This window comes from Salvia splendens, chromosome 15 (genome assembly GCF_004379255.2).
Source record: "Salvia splendens isolate huo1 chromosome 15, SspV2, whole genome shotgun sequence".
Lineage (NCBI taxonomy): Eukaryota > Viridiplantae > Streptophyta > Magnoliopsida > Lamiales > Lamiaceae > Salvia > Salvia splendens.
In genome coordinates this window covers 7,820,818-7,845,466 of record NC_056046.1, presented here as the reverse complement: position 1 = coordinate 7,845,466, position 24,649 = coordinate 7,820,818, and the positions used below count along the sequence as shown (strand labels likewise).

At 36.5% G+C, this 24,649-nt stretch overlaps 3 protein-coding genes and 2 pseudogenes across 3 annotated transcripts; 1 reads left to right on the top strand and 4 right to left on the bottom strand.

The window, feature by feature from the left end:
- Positions 1 to 1,210: 1,210 nt before the first annotated feature.
- Positions 1,211 to 4,760, bottom strand: LOC121768149 (annotated as a pseudogene).
- Positions 4,430 to 8,233, bottom strand: LOC121768148 (annotated as a pseudogene).
- Positions 8,234 to 13,463: 5,230 nt separating this feature from the next.
- Positions 13,464 to 16,413, top strand: LOC121767192 (two-component response regulator ARR11-like). The gene is made up of 5 exons (XM_042163408.1): positions 13,464 to 13,783; positions 14,393 to 14,545; positions 14,621 to 15,001; positions 15,084 to 15,160; positions 15,323 to 16,413. The coding sequence occupies exons 1-5, from the start codon at positions 13,654 to 13,656 to the stop codon at positions 16,271 to 16,273; spliced, it is 1,692 nt and encodes a 563-aa protein (XP_042019342.1). The 5' UTR covers positions 13,464 to 13,653; the 3' UTR covers positions 16,274 to 16,413.
- Positions 16,414 to 16,519: 106 nt separating this feature from the next.
- LOC121767194 (small heat shock protein, chloroplastic-like) lies at positions 16,520 to 17,490 on the bottom strand. Its single transcript, XM_042163409.1, has 2 exons — positions 17,121 to 17,490; positions 16,520 to 17,040 (listed from the first exon to the last, which is right to left on the bottom strand). Exons 1-2 carry the CDS (start codon positions 17,329 to 17,331, stop codon positions 16,589 to 16,591), a joined length of 663 nt encoding a protein of 220 aa, XP_042019343.1. The 5' UTR covers positions 17,332 to 17,490; the 3' UTR covers positions 16,520 to 16,588.
- Positions 17,491 to 18,515: 1,025 nt separating this feature from the next.
- LOC121767904 (transcription factor MYB20-like) lies at positions 18,516 to 19,631 on the bottom strand. The gene is made up of 3 exons (XM_042164236.1): positions 19,469 to 19,631; positions 19,219 to 19,348; positions 18,516 to 19,045 (listed from the first exon to the last, which is right to left on the bottom strand). The coding sequence occupies exons 1-3, from the start codon at positions 19,599 to 19,601 to the stop codon at positions 18,604 to 18,606; spliced, it is 705 nt and encodes a 234-aa protein (XP_042020170.1). The 5' UTR covers positions 19,602 to 19,631; the 3' UTR covers positions 18,516 to 18,603.
- Between the last annotated feature and the right edge of the window lie 5,018 nt (positions 19,632 to 24,649).

The window sequence follows — 24,649 nt, the reverse complement described above, 5'->3', positions numbered from 1 at the left end:
AAATAAAATAAAAACTAAAACAATTAAGCATAAACAAGCTATTGCCTCCCCGGCAACGGCGCCAAAACTTGATGTGTAATTTTAGAGTTCTTAATCAATGTATAAAGATTATCAAGTTCAATTATTTTAACTCTAATAATACTACACTACTGCAAGAATACAGTATCGTAGTAGTATTTCAAGTGTCGATCCACAGGGAGGCGAGATTGCTTACACTTAATATGACTACACAAAGCATAAAAATATTTTGTTTTGATTTTGAGATGGTTAACTAATTTAAACTACTGAAACGAGATTTTTAATACGAGAAAGACAAGTCACTCCAAGTTGCTCACTAAGCTTGCGTTGTTTTACACCATTTACAACGAAACATACGACGGGATTATAATTATCAACCTAATCGCGTGCACTGAACATGTCTACGACGTATAGTTCACAGTCAGCTGAACACTTGTTCCATGAACCAACTTTCAACGACATTTAATTCCTGCGGATGCGCGGGAATAAATGTCGTCTACTATAATCACTTACCTAATCCACTATCAATTTATCCCCTGAACAGTTCTAAATCGAAAGCATACCAACAAACGATCAATCCTAAGCTATGTTAAAGAGACTATAGTTAAGATTTAACAACACTACATCATTAGCCAAAAACGTAGCATTTTAATTATCAAACACATTGCTGGTATCAAACATACGATTCAAGGTGTTAAAACAAATACACAAGCCTAGATTACAACTCGGAGCAACAAAGAGAGCCTAGCCTATACACATAGTAGAATGTAGAAATAAAACCATAGGTGTGATGCTCTCGTCGAGTGGAGTCGGGATTCGGGAATGGATGGTCGGAATAATGGCCGGAATGCCTTCCTTCTCTTCTTCCTCTCCTCCTTTCTCTCCCTCTGTCTTTTTCTCTGTCTCGTCCCCCCTCTCCAATTCATTTTCCCAGCCTTTTTAATCCTTCAACCGCTGGGTCAACTGCAAAATCGCAGTTACGCGACTAAAATGCCCGACCGGGCGAATTCAAAGGAGGTAATCGCCCGACCAGGCGAAAGGCTACTGCATGGCCTCGCGGGAAACGCCCGACCGGGCGTTTAGTTGAAATCAGAACGCCCGACCGGGCGAACTTTCTGGACTCCGCATGCACAATATGGAAACGCCCGACCGGGCGTTTAGCGACATCAAAACGCCCGACCGGGCGAACTCTCTGGAATCTCAGCTATGCATTTCCGACGAACTTCCAGCTTCTAACACCCGAAACTACACTCAAAGCACGACTTGGTGAGTTATAATTAACATGAAATCCGGGGTAAAGAATAGGAAATAAGCTTCGCATCAGTGAACAATTGAGAATGAAGTCATAAATTTTCCAATTTACAATTTGAAAGATCACGATGAGTTTGAATCTCATACTACTTACTAGTCAGTAGACAAGAATGAAGAGGCAGCACCTAATTAATATAAAATCGAGTGAAGCTTCTGATCCTTCCGCCTGCATCCCGACCAAATATCTGAAGAGAAGGTTGTCAACAAGTTGGTTAAGGAAGAAGGAGATTAGGAAGGCCTGCAATGCATGAGGCCAATAAGGTGTGCAGATGGCATCACTTTGGCCAATCCATCTCATGCTGGCTTTGCTGTATGTCTCTGCAGATGGACTCAATAGTGATTAGATGACATTTTTGTTGCCACCAACATTGGGATCTGTCAACAACATTCTTGTGTTTTAATTATAAATAAATGTAACTTTGATCCAAAAAAGTCTTTAAAAAATTCTAAAGTCCCCCAAAACACAATGCCAAGAGATGTCTAGTGTAGTATTTGAATTGAAACCACGGATAATATTAGTGCAATGTATATGGACTAAACTATAGTAATTCTCATTTGTGAACAACATGAGTTTTAATGAAAAATTGGTAAAGTAAGAGAATGGAGAAAATTAGATAAAATAAGAGAGGTAAGGAGAAAAAGTAGAAAGAAAATAAGAAACTGGATAAAGTATGAGAGAAAGTTTACATTTTTAAAATGTGACTATTTTTCATGAACACTCTAAAATGGCAAAATATGACTATTTTTCATGGACGAATAAAGTATTTATTATAAAATTAGTAATCGTTAGTAAATACTACGTGTACCTCAAAAATAAAATCACTTTTGTCATTTTAGTATATCCTTCAAAATTAATCCACTTCAATTTTGAATAGCTCCATTTTAGTAGTTTTTTTTAATGTGACTCCATTTTCCACTATAATTTTCCCAAATCACATTTTATTCTCAAATTCTTTAATTTTATACTAGGACATTAAAAATCAAATGTAAAAAAAGTTAACTGTATGCGTACCTTAATGTATATAATAAAAAATGGAACACCAAAAAATATGACACTACATCATAGACGAGCCCTATTCCATTGCAACAAATTAATTGAATAGGATAAATTGCAATGCAAAAGAAATAAAAAGAGAAAAGATCTGTCAAATATATTGCTTTAAATCTGTAGAAAAAATTTCTTTGGTTAATAATTATTCACCAACCTGGCATTGCACATCAATTCCATATTGTTCATACTCCAAATTCAAGCTTTTTGACAGCATTGCCACATATCTGAACACCAAAATTCCAAATACAACATTAACATTAACCTAAAATCAAATGAATAAAATTAAGGTGAAATATCCCTGTGGCGGCGTAAACCGTGTAAAGCGGATACGACGACAGGCAAGCGGAGGAGCCGGATCCAATGTTGACAATCGCACCTCTTCCCCTCTCCATCATCCCCGCCACCGCCGCCCTCGTAATCCACGTCAACGCCGCCGCATTCACTCCCACGACGCTCTCCATCAACCTATTATCCACCTCGTGCATGAATCTCGCGTACGGATACGCTAATCCGGCGCTATAAATCAAAATCCCCAAATCTAAACCCCTAATCTCCGCCTCCACGTATCGCGCCATCTCCTCCCCGTTTCGTAAGGCATCGGAGAAATCGACCGTGACGGTTTTCACCTTGACCTCGCAGTGAATCTGCCGGATTTCTCGCGACGTCGCCTCCAGTTTCGAAGGATTCCGGCCGATTAGGACGAGATTGAGGCCTCTCGCTGCGATATCGAACGCTATTGATTTCCCGATGCCGTCGGTGGAGCCGGTGATTGCCACCCAGGATCCGTACGATCTCAGATCTTTTTCCGGCCGGATGAATGTGGACCATGTGTTAGGAGGATTTTTAGTAGGAATTTGGAGAGGTTGATGAAGCCGAAGCAGGCGGCGGCGAGGATGAAGAGGGATGGAATCTCCATAAGAGGGGAATCTGGAGCTGGATGGAGATGCAGTCTACTGTAAATATACAATGCAAGGGTTTTTTCTTTTTTTTTTTCTAGAATGAAACTTAGATTCCGTGTTTGTACGGAACTTTTTTTTATTCCGTGTTTGGGAGAGACGCATGACCCTCATGCTTCTCCTTTTAATGAAACGCATGACGATAATGCATCTTCGGGTGTTTTGCCACTTGCAGTCTCACAATTCGAAAAAATTGAGAGACGCAATCGTCATGCGTTTTATTAAAAGGAGACGCATGAGGGTCATGCGTCTCTCCCAAACACGGAATAAAAAAAAGTTTAGTACAAACACGGAATCTAAGTTTCATTCTAGAACAAAAATAGAAAAAACCCTACAATGCAAGGTGATATCTTCGAGGGTTGTGGATTTCGTTTTTAGTCCCTGTAATTTCACAATATACATTTTGGCCTATCCATGTAAACATGTTATGTTAGTCTCAATAACTTTTCGAAATAATTTTAATAGAGTATAAAAAATTATCTTATGAGTAATAAATTTTCTAGAATACCTCATATTTATTTTTTTGTGATTAATTAATACTTTAATCAGAGATTTTAATATGAATTTAATAATAAATGGGTTAAAACATTGCCTTTTAATTAAAGACATCCTAAATGAAGGAAAATTATAAGCCTATATTTAGGGGACATGGATTATAATATTTTGTAAAAGAATATATTAAGCATCAAAATAAGAGATTGGAAAATTAAGGTACTAGTATCTTATACTCTATATATCAGTTTTAATTTTGGCAAATTATAGTCTTCTAGGTTGAGACATCAAATTATATTTTAGGACAATGGCACATTATATATAGCAAATTAAAATCGATAATTACGTGTACAAATTAAGATCTAACACCAGCTAAGAAAGTTTGCAACTTGATGCAAGTTGGTGAAGAGACTTAATTTCTTCTTACATTACAATAAAATAATATAATTGGATGTTTGATTGTACAACAATAATTCTTAGATTCCCTATCACTTCGAAAATTACATAATTTAGGATTGTTTTTTTATTGAAAGGCAAAAAGAAAAACAACCATACATCATACATACCACCTCAACAATTTTAAGGTTTTATACTTGGGACATCTTTCCTTATTTCATGATGAATCGATTTTGACAAAACGAAGTGTGACAGTAAATTATCGTTTCCTAATAGAGACTAAGACATTTACATAACCGTGAAGCAGCCTTTTATGTTCATCCAGACAAAAAAGGAAGAAACTTGAAACCTAGAAATCTACCAACATTAACTGGTTTCCTTCCTTCTTCTTTACTATAAAATGTAAATGCCTAACAAATACACTAAACTCATATTCTAGCTCATATATAATTGAACATTAAAAATTTTAGCAGGTAAAGAGGAACATACATCTCGAATATGGCAGCAGAAATGCCCCCGTCTCCAATTTCTGTCATGTCATGTTAGCTGCTATTCACCGGAAGCAGCCGATCTCATCCCAGACCTAGAAAGTGCTTGTGTTATGCGTGTGATTTAGGAAGGCGGATGGTCACTGCAGCTCTAGTTCAAGGCTACTCGAACTCAACTTGCAGGGACTGTGTTCTTGGTGGAAAGGGTCATCAGCACAATGCACGGAGCTCAGCCGGTGCGAGGAGTTCCAACTGCTCTGTTCTTGCTCATAGTCGGCTGTTTTCACCATCTCCTCTTCTTTCAGTTTTATGAAGAAAGTCGATGACCAATAATCATTGGCCAAATTCTTCAAGCAACGCGTTGGATTAGGCCATATAAGAGCCTTAGCAGGTAAGACAATGTATGTACGGCTCAAGAAAAGAGACTAACCATTTTCATCAACTCAATCAACGCATTCTTGAAGAGGTCCGGGTGTGCCAAATCTGGAGTTGATAGGATCTCTTGCCTACAACGATGTGATATGTTCACCTTCATTGTTGCACCGGGAGTGATACACGTGTCAATAATGTGGCGTGCCATAGAGATTCTCCTGACATGATCGTCAACTGAGATTTTTTCGAGCTGCAGCAGCTCCTCGTAGAAATGGACACTATCCCCTGCCAAACAGCTGCATAAGGATGCAGACGCAGTTCAATATCATCACACGGGGGAAGAAGTTAAGACGCAAAAAAAGAGGAGTTATATAGATTCTGTAAATGTAATTGACCTATCTGCAAACTCAACAAACCGACTGACGGAATCTTCTGTTTTCAAGAAGCTTATCCAAAGGGTCGTTAGGATTTATCGACCGTGTTGATTCCTGTTGTACTAAAAGACCACTGTCAGGAATGCTGAGGGCCCGGCCCATCATGGTGTAATCCTGTTGGTCGTTTTTCATCGAGCTCAAAAGTGAGGCAAGTGGTTGTGACATTGACATAGAGAAGAATGCCAGTAGAAGGAAACTTGTCTGTAAAAGTGCATGATTATGGAAAATGAAAATTGCAAAACGAAAATAAAACGGGATTAAGTCATCTGAAGAAACTGGCTACGCTTACCATGATTAGTAATACAGATCTTGAAATGATTTGGATCAATGCATTGCCTTCATAGATCTCGTTCAGAGTGTAAGCGACCACCCATACTCCTTCGAGAAACAAAAGGTAGATGCAATAAGTGAGCTTTTAACTCAGATTATGAATTCAAATATTTAACATGCGTTTTTAGAAACTTATACTATTAAATTCATAGAGTAGAAGGTATAAGCAGAAATTATGTACCGATGCAACAAGCTGAGACGAGAATTCCTCGCCAGAGGTCCTTGAGTTCATGGAATCTAAACTCGATATGCTGACTTGCTCCAGTAAATCCAACTAAAGCAGCAATATACAGAGCGTGAACAGAAATAACTGGGATGATCTAATAAGTTTTCATGTGGCAACGGTGGTTTAGAGGCTGGGTGATTTGAATAACTACATTCCCAATTCTCAAATCATTAGCCGAAAATGTTTGTAGCAATACACTAAGAGAGAAATGAACTCAAAAAATCAAGACGAGATCAGTAGATTTATCAAATCACCCCTCAAGAACCTTAACATTCTTGGCAAAGAGCACATGGATATAAATGCAAACAAAAGAAGTAAATGCAAAACACTTACTTGCCGAACCCACAATCCAGGGAAAGAGAGCCAGTGAAAGAAATATAAACGACCGGATGGGTGGAAAACGTCTCCTGAGAGATCATGATTCATGAGCATCAAGAGAATAAAATAAGTAAGATCTTAATCGAGTTTCTTTGTATGAATTTTATGGTATAGAAACATAGGGTAAAAACAAAATACTAGTATACTGTATGATGATGAAGCAATAGTGTTACTACCAAACCCTTCTCATTTTACTTTTTATATCCAACTTTCAACAACTACACTTTGGTGGAAGCAAGCCTATTGAATATCGATCTCAACTAGATTATTTTGTACTCCGTATAACATAATTTTAACACAATTCATGGCTAAATTAATTCATGTTAGATCTTGTTCCTATACTAACTTATCAGTATATACTCGGCACCACCCTCTATCACCCTTTTCCATGGAGTATGCATGTATGCAAATGCCCCTTTATTCCATTAATCAAAAACTAAATATTGGGAATGGGAAATTCACTAAGATACAAATGCATCATTATTCATTACATTCCAACAGCTCAGAAAGAATTACTTACTTAACAAATAAGTTATACAGTTGATATGCTTGTACAATACGGCAGCTCAACAGCAAGCCAAATCCTAATGGACCTTCAACCCAAACTGGGAGCAGATGAACAATTAGGTACAAACTAATGCATGAGTGATTCAATAGACAATATATTACACGAAGATACTCGTACAGTCATGCTGTAGTAAAATTACCAGCCCATATATAGCAAGAGCTCCACCAATGCTTCCTTCTGAACCTCAAAAAACCAAGGGCCATCTGTATAGACCACACCACATTCAACATGTAGGTGAAACGGAACGTACATCTCAAAAATTAAAAGTTGAATAAGGGAAAGACTTTACTTATGCTAAGGAAAAAAGAGAAAGAAAATACCACAATCAATAGTAAAAGGTTGAAACTGGCAATAACTTGCATTGCTACAAGCCAAAAGCCGCTTCCTTTAGGTCTCGGGATCTTATGAATTAGATAGGGCACACCAGCCTTTGCAAGAAGCCTGCAACAGGTAAGCAATTTTCTCATCTCAACAAGTCTTGTATATACATACAACAGCCATGATTACGTAGTGATTCCCACACACCTATAGTCTATATTGTTCTTAAGAGACGTGGTTAATTAGAAACAGAACTCCCTACTTGGACTCAAATTCCTCCTCTACTATGATACAAGGCAGTTTCCTTCAATATTTTGATAATGTTTCACACAAATTTAACAACTAATAATAAGGAAAGAACTACAAAATCCCTACAAAATAGCTTATTTTAGCATTTTATCTCCTCGTTCATTTGGGATTTAATTACATCCAAGCATTTAGCATTCAAACCTAAAACAATCGTTAAATTGACATTAATCTTTGTAGTTAAATTGACATTAATCTTCATACAAAATCAGCTCAATTCAGAATCAAATCCTCAAAAATACACCATAAATCATAATTTTCATTCCCACGACAGAATTAGCAACCAAAATTGATCAGAAATAACAAAATCCTAGTTCATATCAAGCAAAACATGAAGAGCCTCAAGTTCAAAGTTGTAAATATTGACAGCACAAACACAAAAATCTAGTAAAAGCTAAAACAACGTTTTCGAAGATGAATAGATTGGAGAATTACAGGATAACAGAGAGTATAGCGACGGAGACGGCAACATAGTCGCTGGGGCAGCCTCCTCTGACAGCACAAGTCGCCATTGTCAGGTTTCAGCGCCAACTTTTTGAAGAAATGTCGAATTCCACGTGGAATTTGTGAAAATTTCACAATAATTGGGGTACTTGAATTTGTTTCACGACAATATAGTACGGAGGAGTATACTTTAGAAAAAATAAAATATGTAGTCATATTCACGATTAATATATTCGTATTATAAAATAATAATTATATAAAGAAAATATTGGCCGGTCTCTACTAAAGTATAGATTGCTTAATAAAGTAATAACACTAGTAAACATTTGTTAATTTAAAATGAATAGTTTTTAAGATTTAGAAGAAAAAAGAAATATCAAGCCGGCCATTGACAATTCTAAAAAATGTATCGTTAAGATATATAGATAAGATGACATGTGTTACTATAATTTGAAAACTTTGACTATATCTAAATACATTTGACTAATATACTAGTAAAACATTTTAAAATGATACACCTATATCAACAAAATATAGTTTTAGTTTTGTGGATGACCTTAGTTTTATTTTTGAAGATAAAAAAATTTATTATAAATAGATAGTACAAATTAATTTAATACTAGAAAATTAAAAATAAAACACTATTACTCCCTTCGTCTCCTATAGATTGAAACATTTGAAATGGCATGTATTTAATGCAAAAATTAGTAACGTAAGAGAGAGGTAGAAAGAAATGTGTGTTAATGGAAAGTGAGTCACTTTATTAGAGAGAAACCTTATTAGAGAGAACGAAATTTCCTTAAAAGGAAAGTTTCTATTTTTAGCAAATAGACTAAAAAGGAAAGAATTTCTATTTTTAGGGAACGAATGGAATACTATTTTTTTTTTACGGATGAAATATAAATAGTAGTACTACTGCTCAACAAAGTTTACTGGGCCTAATCTGCAATTTTCCGATTGTTTTTCATTAAACTGTTGGGCCTTTACATGTAACGCCATTACACCAATATGTTAATTGATTTCAAAATTTTTTTGCTTGGATTTTGGAACCAAAATAAAGTCTTAATATTCAATCAACATTGTAGGTGTAAACCTAGCAAGGATCCCAAATTATTACAAAATTAGTAAGCCTTTTAGGTGGAAACATTTTACAAAACATAAAGTCATAAACACACACATTACCTAAAAAAATACTAGTATACATTCTACTAGATTAGGATAGAACGAACCCCCACACCCTCCTTGAAAGCTAAAATAAAAGGAAACAGCTAGAAAACAGAATGCCTAAATTCTACTTTTTCTAGAGGCATATACTCAAGAACCAAGCACCATAGTTAAGAATTGAAAAGGCCTAGATTAAGAAGAATAAGCATGTGTAGTAGCAATCAAGAAACTCACAGGGAGAGGGTTTGAAAATGCTCACTTTTTTAATAAAAAAATGTAAAGGAAATAGTCCACTAAAGAGAATTTGCATGGAGTTCATCCTTACAATATGTTAAGACCCAATCATTCTCCAATTCTCTCTTTAGCCAAAAGGAACTTCAAATTAGTGGGCATTTCCTTTTTTGAGCCATTAGGGTTTTCTTTTCAAAACCTACCCCACTCTCAAAAGCTATGCCTTTAAACAATACCCTAAATATATTAATTGGAAACATGAAACAAAAAAATATGAGTGAGTAAACAATGTATTTAATATTATGGGGTGCCTTTTTGTATAAAGATAATCACCATATACCGTTAATCTTGCAACAAAAGTGTGTGTAGATGTGTGGATTATGAGATGATTAGACCATGATTAATTAGTATTTGTACATAGGCATTTTCCCTTTGGTTTGAAGTTATGCCTATCCTTCTCCCTGTTTGAACAATATAAAACTGAATAATTTTTTCTAAAGTCTTGAATTTCTTTTTAAATATTATTTTCCCTAACTGAAGTCTATGGAAAGACTGTACGAGGAATGTATTTTTTTTTTATGTTTTTCTATATATCGAGTTTGAAATTTTAAAAAGACTTCGTATAATTTGGACAGATGCTTTTGCACAATGATTCACACATAACTAAAAATTATAATTTCACAACTTTATAAGCAAAACAAAAAAAAAGCAAAGCAAAAAAATGAGAAGACTAAATTAAACCCTCTGGATTCTTCTGTTTCATGTTTATGTGAAAAATGAGAATGTGTATTAGTTATTGACTGATATGTGTCAAATAAAAATATTAATACAGGACATGATTTGTACAAAAAACAAAATCGTTGAACTAAAAAATAAGATGTGTGCTTTTAGAGAAAAAGTTGATTAGAATTAGTAGATTAATATAATAATATTGTGGAAATGGTTCTTCCACTTTTGTACTTGAAACAAAGTATGCATAGTGTCAATTGAGTCATAATATGCTCAGCACAGGTGCTTCAGTTGCTAAGTGTGTGGTGAAAATTTTAAAGATGATAGTGCAAACCATGTTATACAATTATTTTATGTTTGAAATTATTAAAGAATACATTTTCATGAAAAGTGGAAATATTTAGTGTTTTGGCTGCTGCCACCTTATCAGCTAACTCAGGCTGCTATAGATAATGATAGATTTTCCTCAGCTAAAGTGGTCACACTTGAATAATGGAGTATAGTATAATAACCTATTTAATTAAGCATGCCTTTTGATTGAAATAATTGAATTTATCCACAAAACCAATTAAGTGTGATTTATCGTCATGATTTATTAATTTATTACTTGACGTGTTGATTAGTGAGCATTAATTATATAATCTTGCAAATAGTGTGTATTTGTTTTGCTAGTAAATTCATCTACTAGAATTTTTTACTTGAGGGTTTCTATGTTATAGTATAATATTTCTATGTCTAGTAGCTATTCAGTATAATAATTATTCCAATAAAAGTGTTGGGAATACGAAATCGAGAATCTTCTGAATATAAATTAACAAATGCACATATATTTCTGTCGCACTCTCTAGATTCTTAAAACACTAGGGAAATTAAATTTAGTAAAAAGGTTTAATTTTTAAGTAATTAGGAATCTTATTGCAACTTAAAAGTTAGGGGATAAGTTGTTGGAGAGGTGCGTGAAAGTGACGCTCCAACAAGTTGGCGACAACTAGGGTTTTGAACATGACTTGAATGGGATAAAAATCATATAATGTCCTACGCTGGTTTCCACATATAAAGAAATTAAAATAGAATTAACGAAAAGAAACATTGCGTTTGTCGTTTCATAATTGGAAACAAAATTAGCATGTCTCAAACTATAAGATTTTCCCCCACTCATTAAATTTTTACTTTTTTTCTTACAAAAGAAATACTCGAGGAATTGTTTTTGGCGAGATAGTCATATAGACATAGTTCAAATCCGAAAATAAACAATTGTTTCCTTAAATTCTTAATGTTCTATACAACTAAATAAAGGACTAATAATAACAACAGTATAGCAATAATTTATAATATATGATCTACTATTGAATATAATTAAATTGGAAATCTCAAGTATATTATGGTGTCAATTATGAGAAATTTTTTTCTCGATAAATTGAAGGCTCAAACAAATCACGGAGATAAGAGTCTAACAACGCCACTACAAAGAATCACAACCTAGCCCAGTCCGATCGAAAGAGAAAGAAAAAAAGTCTTGCTAGCACAAGACCAAAAAAGGAGGGCACACAATCCATCATTCAAAGCACACACAACATGCATCAAAACCCACAAGGTAAGTAATAGCAAGGATGAAAGCACTAAACCACAAATCGAAGGCAAGAAAATGTCGCCTCAATATTTAGTGGTATTTCATATGAAAGAGGGAGCTCCATAAATTTTTTTTATCAACCTTGACGAAAGGCATGTCAATTACCAGAATCATATGATGGACAGCATTATTGGGCGAGTCTCAAATCAAAATTTAGAGTATTCAATAGCATATCTGTTATATATATCAATATCAACAAATTTCAAAATATGCAATTAATTAAATTACAAATTTAAATTCAAATTTTAATCTGTTTCGTAGATAAAGACATGAAGCCTCATATAAATTTACGTAACCCAAAAGAGAGTGGTAAACTTTAGCTCCCGTCCATCAAACGAGGTTGCAATAACTAGAATTAAATCGTTAAGCAAATGGTGATTAAGAGCTAAATAGCCCCATTCTAGTACAAGGTGCTTTTATAAAGATAAAATAGGTAGTATATGATTTTACTAATGTGGTGAATGATTGGGCATCTTGCAAATTAAAAATTATTAAATAAATAAAGAAATAGTAATGGCATTTTTTGGAGTGGGAACCATTTAGAGGTTTAGCTGTTGATGAAATATTGGCTCAATTAAAGACAGGGCACAATAAACAAGGTTCTTTGATCAACCAATTAAACTTTCAATTTGATGCAATAATTAGTTTTAAAGCCACTTATTTTGCATCTCAAATATATTCTAAAATAGTAACGATGCATCTTTTAAGTACATGTGGTAATTTATAATTTTTACCAGTGCAATATGTTTGTTAGTCAAGATTCTCTATGCTACTATTACTGTTTTCGGTTGTTTATCTTCTAGGATTTTTTTTAGTTAATAGGAGCAGTATGGTACTTATTAATTAGGATTGATCATAACTTAATTTCAATATGCCTATTTATTTAAAATTTATTATTGTTAAGTAGGCTCCAAATATAACATGTACTATAAGTCGATTCAATTTTCATATCGATAAAATATAATATCACTATATGACAAATCTTTGATAAATCAAAACAGACTAAAATAGAACACAACATAAGCCTGGCACAATATTCATATACATAAGGAATAATTGTCATTTAAATCAAACTTTCGGTTAACTTTTGAAACTGAATTATAAAATTAAATTTTCAATCTTTCTCAATTGTCCCACAATTGGTCAAAATTGAAATTAAAAATGACAAAATCTAATATGATATGACAACAAAATAAAGTTATTTTTTACAAAATGCCGTTATCATATACAATTGATTTTTGCTAAAAGATGTCAATACATCTAAAACGGCGTAATTTTGTTGTCATATCATATTTAATTTTACTATATTCATTTCAATTTTGACTAAACTTAGAACAATCATATGACAATCTTGATCAATCAACAACATACTAAGATAAAACACAACCAAATGATCCAAATCTAAGAGTGTCAAAATCAATTGGAAGCAAAACCATGATGAATTCACAAATCTTGAAATTGATGTGTATCACTCTACCTTAAAATGATCGAATAGTAATAGCACGGGAAAGATAAAAAATTAGTGGAAAAACAAGAAGCTACAACAACAAATTACGGCCGGCGCCAAATATTCGTTGTTCTCTCCCTTCCCATAAAAATCCACACATTACTCTACTTTTCGAGTTCTCTCTCTCTAGTTTTCTCTCACATACTATAATTGTCAACATGGAATAATATATATACGCAGCACCAACACATACACACTTGTTTTTTGTATATCTTAGTGTAGCATCACACCACAAGCTACTCATCACTCTTTTTTTGTCCCTTTTCGGTGCTCAAAATCCGGCCCCTTTTTGTTTTTGCTCTTGATGGATTCGTGCGGGTTTTCTTCGCCGCGGACCGAGTGTTTTCCGGCCGGTCTCCGGGTGCTGGTGGTGGACGACGATCCCACGTGGCTCAAGATTCTTGAAAAGATGCTTAAGAAGTGCAATTATGAAGGTCTACTTTTCTTGTTATTTTTTGCCAAGATTTTTTGAAATGCAACTGCCCTTTTTGATCTTTTGTGTTGAATTGCTTTTCTTGATGTGGGTTTTGGTTGATAAAGATTGGTTTTTTATAGATGTTTTGATTGTGTGTTTGTGCTATTTTGATCTCTCTGCTGTTTTCTTGATTAGCATATCTTTAGGGTGTGTTTTTGGGCTTAGGAAGAAAATTGAAAGAAAAATTTAAGACGATGATAAGGTCTGATATTAAATTACTATAGCAAAATTTCACTTGGTTATTGTGTTGATGAGATGATAAAACTCAGTAAATTTCAGAATCTTGGGGATTTTGCTTTAATTTTTACTTGTTTTGGTTGAATTGTGATAAATCAGAGGAAAGAAAAGGAAAAAGATTGCATTTTTCATTGGTTTATGAAGTCTATGATGTACATAGTGTTGGAGATTATAAGGTAATATACATTTTCTGTATGTCTTCAAGCTTGGATTTGAGTAATGTAATGATCGATAAGTAGCTTCTTTTGTGGAAGATCAGAGTAGCTAATTTTTAACTGTTTTTGGGCATAATATGCAATTTCTTGAACTGGTATTTCTGTGGGATTTTCAGTAACAACATGTAATCTGGCGAGGGAGGCTCTCGACTTGCTGCGCGAGCGCAAGGATGGGTTTGATATTGTGATCAGCGATGTTAACATGCCAGACATGGATGGTTTTAAGCTTCTAGAGCACGTTGGCCTGGAGATGGATCTGCCCGTCATAAGTGAGTCTAACCGGCTTCCTTAAATAGTTGTGTTCCGTATGACCAGGCAGGCGCTAATTGATTGTATCTGTGCAGTGATGTCTGTGGATGGGGAGACGAGCAGGGTTATGAAGGGCGTCCAGCACGGTGCTTGTGACTACCTTCTCAAGCCGATCAGGATGATGGAGCTGCGCAACATATGGCAGCACGTGTTCAGGAAGAGGATACACGAGGTGAGGGATATTGAAGGCCACGAGAGCCTTGATGAGATGATGCTCAGAGGCGGAGCAGACCTCTTGGATGATGGCTTCTTCTTCGGCGGGGATCCAGTTCCCGGAAAGAAGAGGAAGGACGTTGATCACAGGAGTGATGACCGCGTGGGAGGCGATCCCTCCTCGTTGAAGAAGGCAAGGGTGGTTTGGACTGTGGATCTTCACCAGAAGTTTGTTAAAGCTGTCAATCTCATTGGGTTTGAGAGTCAGTTTTCTCATCATTCCCTTGTTTTTCTTGCTGATAAACCAACTGTTGCTTATCGTCTCACTCGCCATGTTTGTTGCAGAAGTCGGCCCAAAGAAAATCCTCGATCTGATGGGCGTTCCGTGGCTAACTAGAGAGAATGTAGCTAGTCACCTACAGGTAAAACTCTACCTTCTCTTAGAAACATAGGGAGTTCTTGATCTTGGTTGAAGGGGAAAGTGGATAGGGACGAAGGGCTCGTTCCCTAGCCTCGTTGCCCTTCTCCAAACTGCGCCCGACTGTTGCTTCACGGTCCTAAGAAATTCCTTTTAATGCTTTCAGAAGTATCGACTCTACTTGAGCAGGTTACAAAAGGAGAACGAGCTGAGAACCACGCTTGGTGGGACGATGCACTCAGATTTATCTCCAAAAGATGCTGCTGCTGGTCCAGGAAACGCGTCCCTTCAAACTCTGGCCACTAAGAGCTCTAAACAGAACGTTTCTGTTCATCGCGACGATCCTATAAACTGCGAAGGAATCACCAAGGCGAGTACTACGACAATGGCAGAGGCCAAAGCTGCTGAGATCAGTGATTTTGCCAAAAGTAGCACCTCAAGTATCAGCTTTGATCGCTCTTTGGTACAAAGTTCTGATGCGAAATCCGAGCCTACGATCCAAGTTCAGTACTCATGGAGCGCTGGAGCTCCGCCTCTCCAGTTCAAACCCGAGCAGAAGCCGCAAGCCAGAGCCCCACCCGTTGGATTCAAGCAAGAGCAGAAACCACCTCTCCGGTTCAAGAAAGAGCAGCATCAGAAACCATTGTTCGTTGCAGAGCACCGATTTGATCACACTCCTGTGGCCGTGCATCACAGGAAGGATAACAAAACCTCCGATAAACCATCACCAGCTGCAACAGACCCTCCATACAGCAAGGCAAAAAGGGGCCAACCGAGCAAGGCAACCAAAGTTGAGAGCACTGCAGCCTTGTTCTGCATTCAGCCCGAAAGCCCTTTTACAGACTGCCACACCATTGATCCAATCCCGAGCTCCATATGGAGCACCAAGACCAGCCAGAGCTTTGAACAGAATCTATACGACGAACCTTGGCACATAAACGCGCTTCTTGGAACTGGATCAGCTCTCGCGAGTGATTACACCTCTCAATACCCACCAAATCTCTACCTTGGCACTATAGACCCATTCTGTTTCAACGGTCAAGAACTCATCACCGACGTCTCTTCCCTAAAGTTCCCGATCGACCCTGTAATAGACGAGGGTCTGTACATTGCTTGAGCCTCGCTATGTTAGGACTATATATTGCTTGTGAAATGCCAAAAAAAAAAGAGAGTGACACATTCCTAATATGGGTGCCTCAGCATTTATCAAAAGTGTGCCTCTGTAACTAACCATATATAATGAGCAGATTTCTATCATCACTTGCAACAAAACACACACCTACTATATGTGAATCTAGCTATGTTTCATCTTGTTTACTCGCATTTGCAATACTCCATTCATTTGCAATACTCCATTCATCAATGATCATAGTATGGAAAATAGATGTTTATTAAACTATCTAACAATTATTACATTTAACATTAATCTTTTTTAGTTAACACTAATGTCAAAAACCTTAGCACTAATACTAGCCTTGGGTATAGTGATATACAACACACCATCCTTAACCTCAGCCTTAATCTTCTCAAACTCAACATTCTCAGGCAAGGCAATCCTGGTGTTGTACTTCCCATAGCTCTTAGCCGGCCACTCCTCGCCCTCTCCGGCCTTCTTCTCGGCCTTCAAGACGAGCATCTTCTCCTCGACCCACACCTTGACATCCTCCTTGGTCATGCCTGGCATGTCGAACCTCAGCTTGTACTCGGTCTCGCCCTCCTTGATCTCCCACGGCGTCCTCCCCCGCCCGTAGCTGCTCACCGCGTCAGCTGCAGGCGAGGGGGCTGCCGAGCCGCTGCTGTAGACAAGAGGGTCGTCTATCATCCTGTCCATTGTCTCCATCATTTGCTGCACTGTCCTAGCTGTTGGAAACCTGTCCCATAAACCTGGAGATGTGACTGAATTAGTTCAAGAAATGGCCTAATTTGGCAATCTGATGAGTAAGTAAAAGAACATATGCACATACCAATTGGAGTCACAGAAGGGGCGGCCCTTTTCTTGACTTGCTGCTGAGGCCTACTTTGCTTTTGCAAATGATCGAGATTTTCTCGGCCGTCTGCCGCCGCCACCCTGACGGAAAACTTGGCACAATTTCTGCCGGAGATGGGAGTTTTCCGGAGGTAGGAAAATTTTGAAGTGGGAGAAATGGGAGTGTAAAGGGATAAACAGTGTGACATCTCTTCTTTACAAAAGTGTTTAATTGATGATTGTTTGAGGTTTAATTGTCCTATGAGGTGTAATTCTTGAGGTATTGGTGCAGATTTAAATGGAAATTGAGAGGATTCTGGAAGCGTCGGATTTACTGGATTTCTCCAGAAGCTGGCCGGAGGTTGAAGAAGGTTCTATACACCATAACGGTCCACTCTGTTTTCATGTCGTTGTCTGAGAACTTTAATTTCCGAATTTAATTTTTTTAAAAACTTTCTTCTACTCCTATATTACTACTAAAATTTATGTATTAGATATAATTTGGGGAAACATAAAACTAGGGGAAATTAATATTGTGTGGTACTGTATCTAACGAGAAAATTGAGTTACGACACTTAAACAGAACAGATGAGTAATTACTCGAAAAATTTTACACCCTCCGTCCCCCATTAATTATCCACTTTAGCCATTTTCGTATATACCCCATTAATTGTCCACTTTCACTTTTACTATAAATGACAAGTAGGTCTCACATTTCACTAGCTTATTTCAGTCACATTTTATTATAAAACTAATAAATAAAAGTGAGATCATATTCCACTAACTTTTTAACCCACTTACCTTTATATTTCTTAAAACTCGTGTCGGAACCAAAGTGGACAATTAATGGAGAACGGAGGGAGTATGCAACTTTGAAATTTTGGACTGGAGAACACATATGTACTTTAGAGGAAAAAATTACCGGAAAAATCATAAAATTTAATATTGTTTGTAATTGTCCTATAAGTTTTAAATTTTGATGAAATTGTGACAATAAATAATTTAATTTATAGTAATTTATATCATTATCTAAATCTTCAAATTCATAATTTTCATATGATTGGCAACACACTTCACATTTACACCACCACATCATTAATCTGAGACATACTACATACATAAAATAATATTACATGTATGTGGTGAAATGGTTTATTATACTCCAAAATTGTGAACAATGTCAAATTTCATAATTTTACCAGACATTTTTTAAAGTTATGGGAAAAATCAGATTTTTTATGAACTTTCGTAGTTTTTTTTCTTAGTTTAATAAACATGCACCGCTTAGGAGCCAACAGTTAAAATAGAACAAATGATTCAATCGATCCCTTAGTCAAATTATTGCCCGTGATAGGTATCATGTGACAAAATATAGAAAGCAAACAGATTAAGTTAGTGATGTCGATCACATGAAAATTTGATATTGAGCTTTACATATTGCACCAACAATACCAATAAAAATTCTCATTTTATACTTCTTCTCATGGGAACCTCTCTCCCAGACCATTGAAACAATCCCAGAAAAACGGATTCTCCATTAAATTCGGATAAGAATCCATAGTGAAATCCTCCAAAGATTCCTTGTTTTGGAACACAATTGAAGATCCCATTCCCATGTCCGAATTCGTGACGCAGGAAGAATAGTCGTTGCTTTGATTCGAGAGCGACGACCCTTCTGTCTTATGCTGCATTTGATCATAATATTCTAGACTTGGGATTGAGATGGTCTCTTGAAATCCAAGGTTTTGTTGGTGCTTCATTTCTTCCTTGTTCGTCTCGAAATCATGAGATTTGGAGATGACCGGCTTGTGGGTTACCGGGTCCAACCCATTCAGCTTCATCTTCTTCTTAATCCTCGTGTTCCAATAGTTCTTAATCTCATTGTCCGTCCTTCCCGGAAAGTATGTGGCTATTTTAGACCACCTAGGCAAAAACAAACATAACGCACTTGTAAACAAGTAAGAATCCCCAAGACTTGACTAAAGTGCCAATTTGGCCCAAAAACCTATTTAGCTACATTGTTATATTGGGCTAGCTAAAAGTTTCCGGTCTGACTCATTTGACAACTCTAATGGTAACATAAAACTTATTTTTACCTATTTCCTAGTCGAGAATGGAGCTCGATGATCATGTCTTCTTCTGCATCTGTCAATGCACCTCTCTTTAAATCCGGCCTCAAATAGTTTATCCATCTCAATCTGCAGCTCTTTCCACATCTCATTAAACCTGCATTAACATCAAAATTAATACAGTATAACAAGTTATTGCAAATAAACTCCACAAAAAAAGACAAATTTTTGCATAAATATTCCTACAAATTACAAGTAATTTTATTTTATGATTTACCTGCAAGTTTTGGAACAAGCCTCCAACATTGTATCCCATTATTTAGGATAAACTTCATGAGTTTATTATCTTCATCGATTGTCCAAGGACCACGTGTAAGCCCCACCTTCTCACAACAAGGTTGTCTTCCCATGATTTGAGAGAGAGAGAGAGAGAGAGAGAGAGAGAGATGGAATGAATGCTGCAAAATAAAGATAGAAAAGCAACTAGTGCTTATATATATCAAAACCAAGATTCTTCCAGCTAATAATAAATTAAAAAAAGATTATAAACTACAAAACTATTGAGCTTAAAGTCACTAACAAAAAAAAGATCATGGTTCATGCTTTGAGAACTATTTCTGACATTATTTTGTGTCGTAACTTGCATCAAATGATTGGAATTCAGCCACATTTTTAGTAGAAAAATGGATAGTTGGTTGTCGCTGACATGGTTTTTTATTGTAATTAAACGTTCGCATAAAATTAAAGTGAGAAGAAACAAAAGTTTTTACAACAAGGCAGCTCCGTTCATGGGGGGCAACTCTTTTATTTTCAATTTTTTTATTTTATTTTATTATTGCAATTATTGTACCTTTTGATTCTGGTTATGGGGAATTTTCGCCGTATTTTTATCTATCATGCTTTCTGTAGATGTTCTGTGTATCAAATCTTTACGTGATTGAGTTGCAAATTTTTTTATTGTGTTTTAATTAAATAGACATTAAATACATATGTGGTCTTACTTTAGACACCCTCGAGTTCGTATGGCAATTATGAATAATCATAGTACTTGCACGAATAAATACATCGAATTAGAGATGATTATGACTTGATTAGTAGTATATAATTTTGCCGACTTTAGTTTAGTTGAACTGCACTTGTTGTAAAGTCTTGAGAAGTTTACTTGGGTTGGAATTTCGAATATATATGGAACTCTTGTCTCATTTTTCTTTAGTTGAATTTTCAATTTAATGGAGTAATTTGTTACTAGAAATTAACTGTATGTAATAAAATTTACAGAGAACAAAATTAAACGACACGGTTTCTTTTACTCGAAATATGGGAGATTTAAATTAAATTATAGTAATTGTTAAAGCTCAAACAATATGATCGAGCTTCTTGAGTAAAGTTTATAAAAAGTATGTCATTTGCACGACTTGATTACCCGACTTGTGATTTACTATGTTTCTTCTTGACACCAAAATTTTTGAATCTGCAAAATTAAATAAGCATCATTGTCAAATTAAACCTAGAATAGGTCAACAATTAAATAATTTTATGCGCTTTTTTGTACCGCAACTAAATAACACCGACACGACCTGATCCTAATGATTTGACAGCATGAATAATCACGCACCAAATAGTGTAATCCTCTTGTCATGCTTGTCCACGAACATCCACCGGTTTAGAGCATCCACAATGGGAATAGCCCAGCAATAGCCTAGCCATATCATAAATAGCCCAGCCACATCAATAATCACATCACTAATAACAATTATATAAAAATGAAATAATTAACAATCACACAATATACGGAATTTAATTTACGAGACATATACGGGAAACATTAATAATACTATTAAAATTTTAAAAAGTACAATAATTTAAAAAAAAGTACAATAATTTAAAAAAATTACAATAATTAACAAAAAAGTACAATAATTCACTCCTTTGCTCCGTCGTCGCCTCCTCTGTCGTTGTCGGCACCATCGCCTCCGCCTCCGTCGCCGCCGCCGCTTCTACTCCCGGCGGCTTCCCTCCGTGCCGCCTCCAAATCCTCCTGCATGCTCAGGAGCAATGTTTGAAGCAAACTCTTCTCCACGGGGTCCACCGCCGCCTGCCATTCGGCCATCGTCTTGACCATCTGAGCGCGCGTTTGTTGACGCGCGAAGAATTTGAGATCCGCTGTGGATTGGCCAAGGGGGATGCCGACTGGACCTCCTGGGAACCCCCGGCGACCCCCCTCGCCTCCCATTGAGCCCGCCTGTGCCCAACCGGGCGAGTTCGGCGAGCGAACGAACGAGGGGTCGGGACCTCCTGGGCCGTCTCGGGGAGGTCGTGGGAACCACCGATGCTGCCGCTGAAATCACCGGTATAGTTCAGTCGTTGCTTCTTCGGCCAGCCAGCGTCGACACCTACTCGGAACTTCTCGGAGTCGTTCAGCACAAGATAGCAGTTCCAGTAGGTGAAGTCCTTATACACCACCTTCAGGGGGAAGGCTTTCTCCGCTATCCTCCTGCAGTCTTCCTCCGTTTGGCCACTGCTCATCATGCAGAGGGCGTTGGTGTACAAGCCCGAAAATTGGGAGACCGCAGCCCTGATTCGGTCCCACCCCTTCCGGCAATCCTCCCCGGTGCATCGCCTCCCCTCCGGGCAAAACCTCTAGTAGGCTGCTGCTACCCCACAAGTTGACGATCCTCTGGTTGTTCGAAACGAGAGGATCGTCGCAAACACTCACCCACGCCTTGGCCAGCGCGACGTTCTCCGCGTCAGTCCACCTCCTCCGTACCGAGCTGTCGTCCTCACCTGGCTGCGAGGACTCGCCGACCCTCTTCCCCTTATTTTTCTTCTTTGGGGCGCCACGACCCCGCCCTGCGCCCCCCGTTTGAACGGGAGCATCCGGAACACCGAGAAGATCTAACCCCAATTCATCGAATGAGAAAGTGTCAAATTGGGGCAACGGCTGCGCCTCCGTTGGGGTCGATGTGTGCGACTGAGCAAGGATATTTACATGCAGTGGCGGAACGCAGTATTTTGTCACTCTCAAATTATCATTCACTTTTTAAGTAATATTAGTGTAGATCAATGAATTAGCTATGAGAAAATCTAAAAAAACAATAGCTGTGAGAATCCAACAAAAAATACTCCATACTACTATAAATCCACAAAACTTCCATTCGTCTACAAGAAATAGTCTTATACTCCCTCCGTCCCACTTTAGAAGTCCCAGTTGAGTTCGGCATGAGTTTTAATAAAATGTAAAGGAAAGTTGGTGAAAAAATATAGTGGAATGTGGGTCTGTCCTACTTTTTTATATTAATTTTATAATAAAATGTGAGTGGAAAAAAGGTTAATGGAATGTGAGGTCTAATACCATTTATAGAATATTCCAACCGAAAGATTCCTAAAATGGAACACCCAAAAATGGTAAACCGGGACTCCTAAAGTGGGATGGAGGGAGTATTTCCATTTCCGTTCGTCCACCAAAATGGAAAGTCACTCCCAAATTATCTTCACTTTTTATGTGATAGGGCAAATAAATAAATTAGCTATAAAAAAAATCTATAAAAAAAACAATAGTTATCAACATCCAAAAAAGTTACTACTTGGAAGTACCATATACTATGATAAATCCACAAAACCAGAATATTATAGTACACTGTATGTAATAAAATCCACCAAACTGGGGCTCAACATCCAAAAAAGTTACTCTCTCCGTCCCGACTAAAATGACACATTTCTTAGCTGGCATGAGATTTTAGGAGTTATAGATTAAAGTGTTTAATTGGAGAGAGAAAATGTGGGTGTAAGTATTAAAGTAAAGATATAAAGAAAGATGGATATTTTAATATGAGTGAAAAAAATGGTTGATTGTATTAATTGGAGAGAGAAAGTTTCTAAAAAATGAAATGTGTCATCTTAGTTGGGACAAACTAAAAAGAAAAACCTATCATCTTAAGCGGGATCGAGGGAAGCGGAGTTGTGAGATTATTTTAGTCATACACTACAAATTTGATTTCAAATACAATTTTTCAAATCATACACTACAAATTTGATTCCAAATACAAATTTTCAAACCAAACACCCCCCGATATATGTAATAGAATCCACCAAACTGGGACTAAAGGCATTCGATACCGTGCAGCTAATGATTCCAGTCTGCTTCCATAGCCAACTGATCTAGCAAATGAACTTGGTATCATTAATACGCATATAATATATAGTTGTAACCCAAATTGTTGGGGGTCCCAAGGACCCATGCTTAAACGTAGGTCCGCCTCTGTTTACATGTACTAATCCGACTCGTCTGTAATCTGTTCAAATTTTAAGAAATACAAGCACTAAATAAAATTTAATGAAAAAATACATTACTCCTTCCATCCCAAAAACAATAAGGACATTTAGGACGACGCAAGAATTAATGCATAATTGATAAAGTAAAATATATGATGAGAATGAGTCTCAGTGGATAGTAAGACCCACATTATTATTTGTATTTAATGGTAGACCCTAGTAGTATAAGTTGTAAATAAATTGATATATATGGGTAATGAGTTGGAAAAACTTTCCATAAATGGAAATGTGGTACTTTTATGGGACGAACGAAAAAAATAGTGTTCTTATTTTTTATGGGACAGAGGGAATAGTATAGTATAAATTTCATTTTTAAATACTTTTTATGTTCCTTAAAAAGGAGATTTTGGAGAAGACACAAATGAATTGGCAAGTATATAAAATAATTAAAGTAGTGTTAGTGAATAATGAAACTCACTTCGTGTGGTTAGAATTATCAACTATGTTGGCTCAATCCAACACGATACGGGTTGGCCCAGTCCCAACCCATCAGTGAAATAAAGTGGAATCAGTCTGGGCTCATTGATTGAAATAGACTACAATTGAGCCGTTTTTAAAACTCAGGCTCAACTCAGACCCACGAACAGTCAAGTCCAGGCTCAAATAAGACTCACAACTACAGATCGTTATAATTATTTTTTTTCAAAGTTTGAAGTAGCTTATTCTAACTTTTTTATTATTTTATTCAAGCTATTTAAGAAAAATTGTGTTAATTAAGTTAAGTAAAAGAAGAAAAAAGTAAAAAAAAATGGAGACAGATGAAAGTAAGAGAGAATAAAAAGCAAGAGAGAAAAAATGTGCTGACTTTTGCTAAAAAGGGAAATGACTCCATTATTATTAAACGTACCAAAATGGCAAAATGTCTCCACGACTGCGGAACGGAGGGAGTATATTATTACTACCTCCGTCCAAAAAAAATTAGACAAAGTAATAAATGGCGGGTTTTAATGTGCAATTGGTAAAATAAGAGATTGAGAGGGAAAATATGATGGAAGTAGTGTTAGTGGATTGTGGGGTCTACATTTAGAATGATATGTAAGGTTAATATTTGTTTAAAACTTCTCATATTTAGAATTGGTCTAATTTTGGTGGACACCTCAAAATAGTAAAATTAGTCTAATTTTTG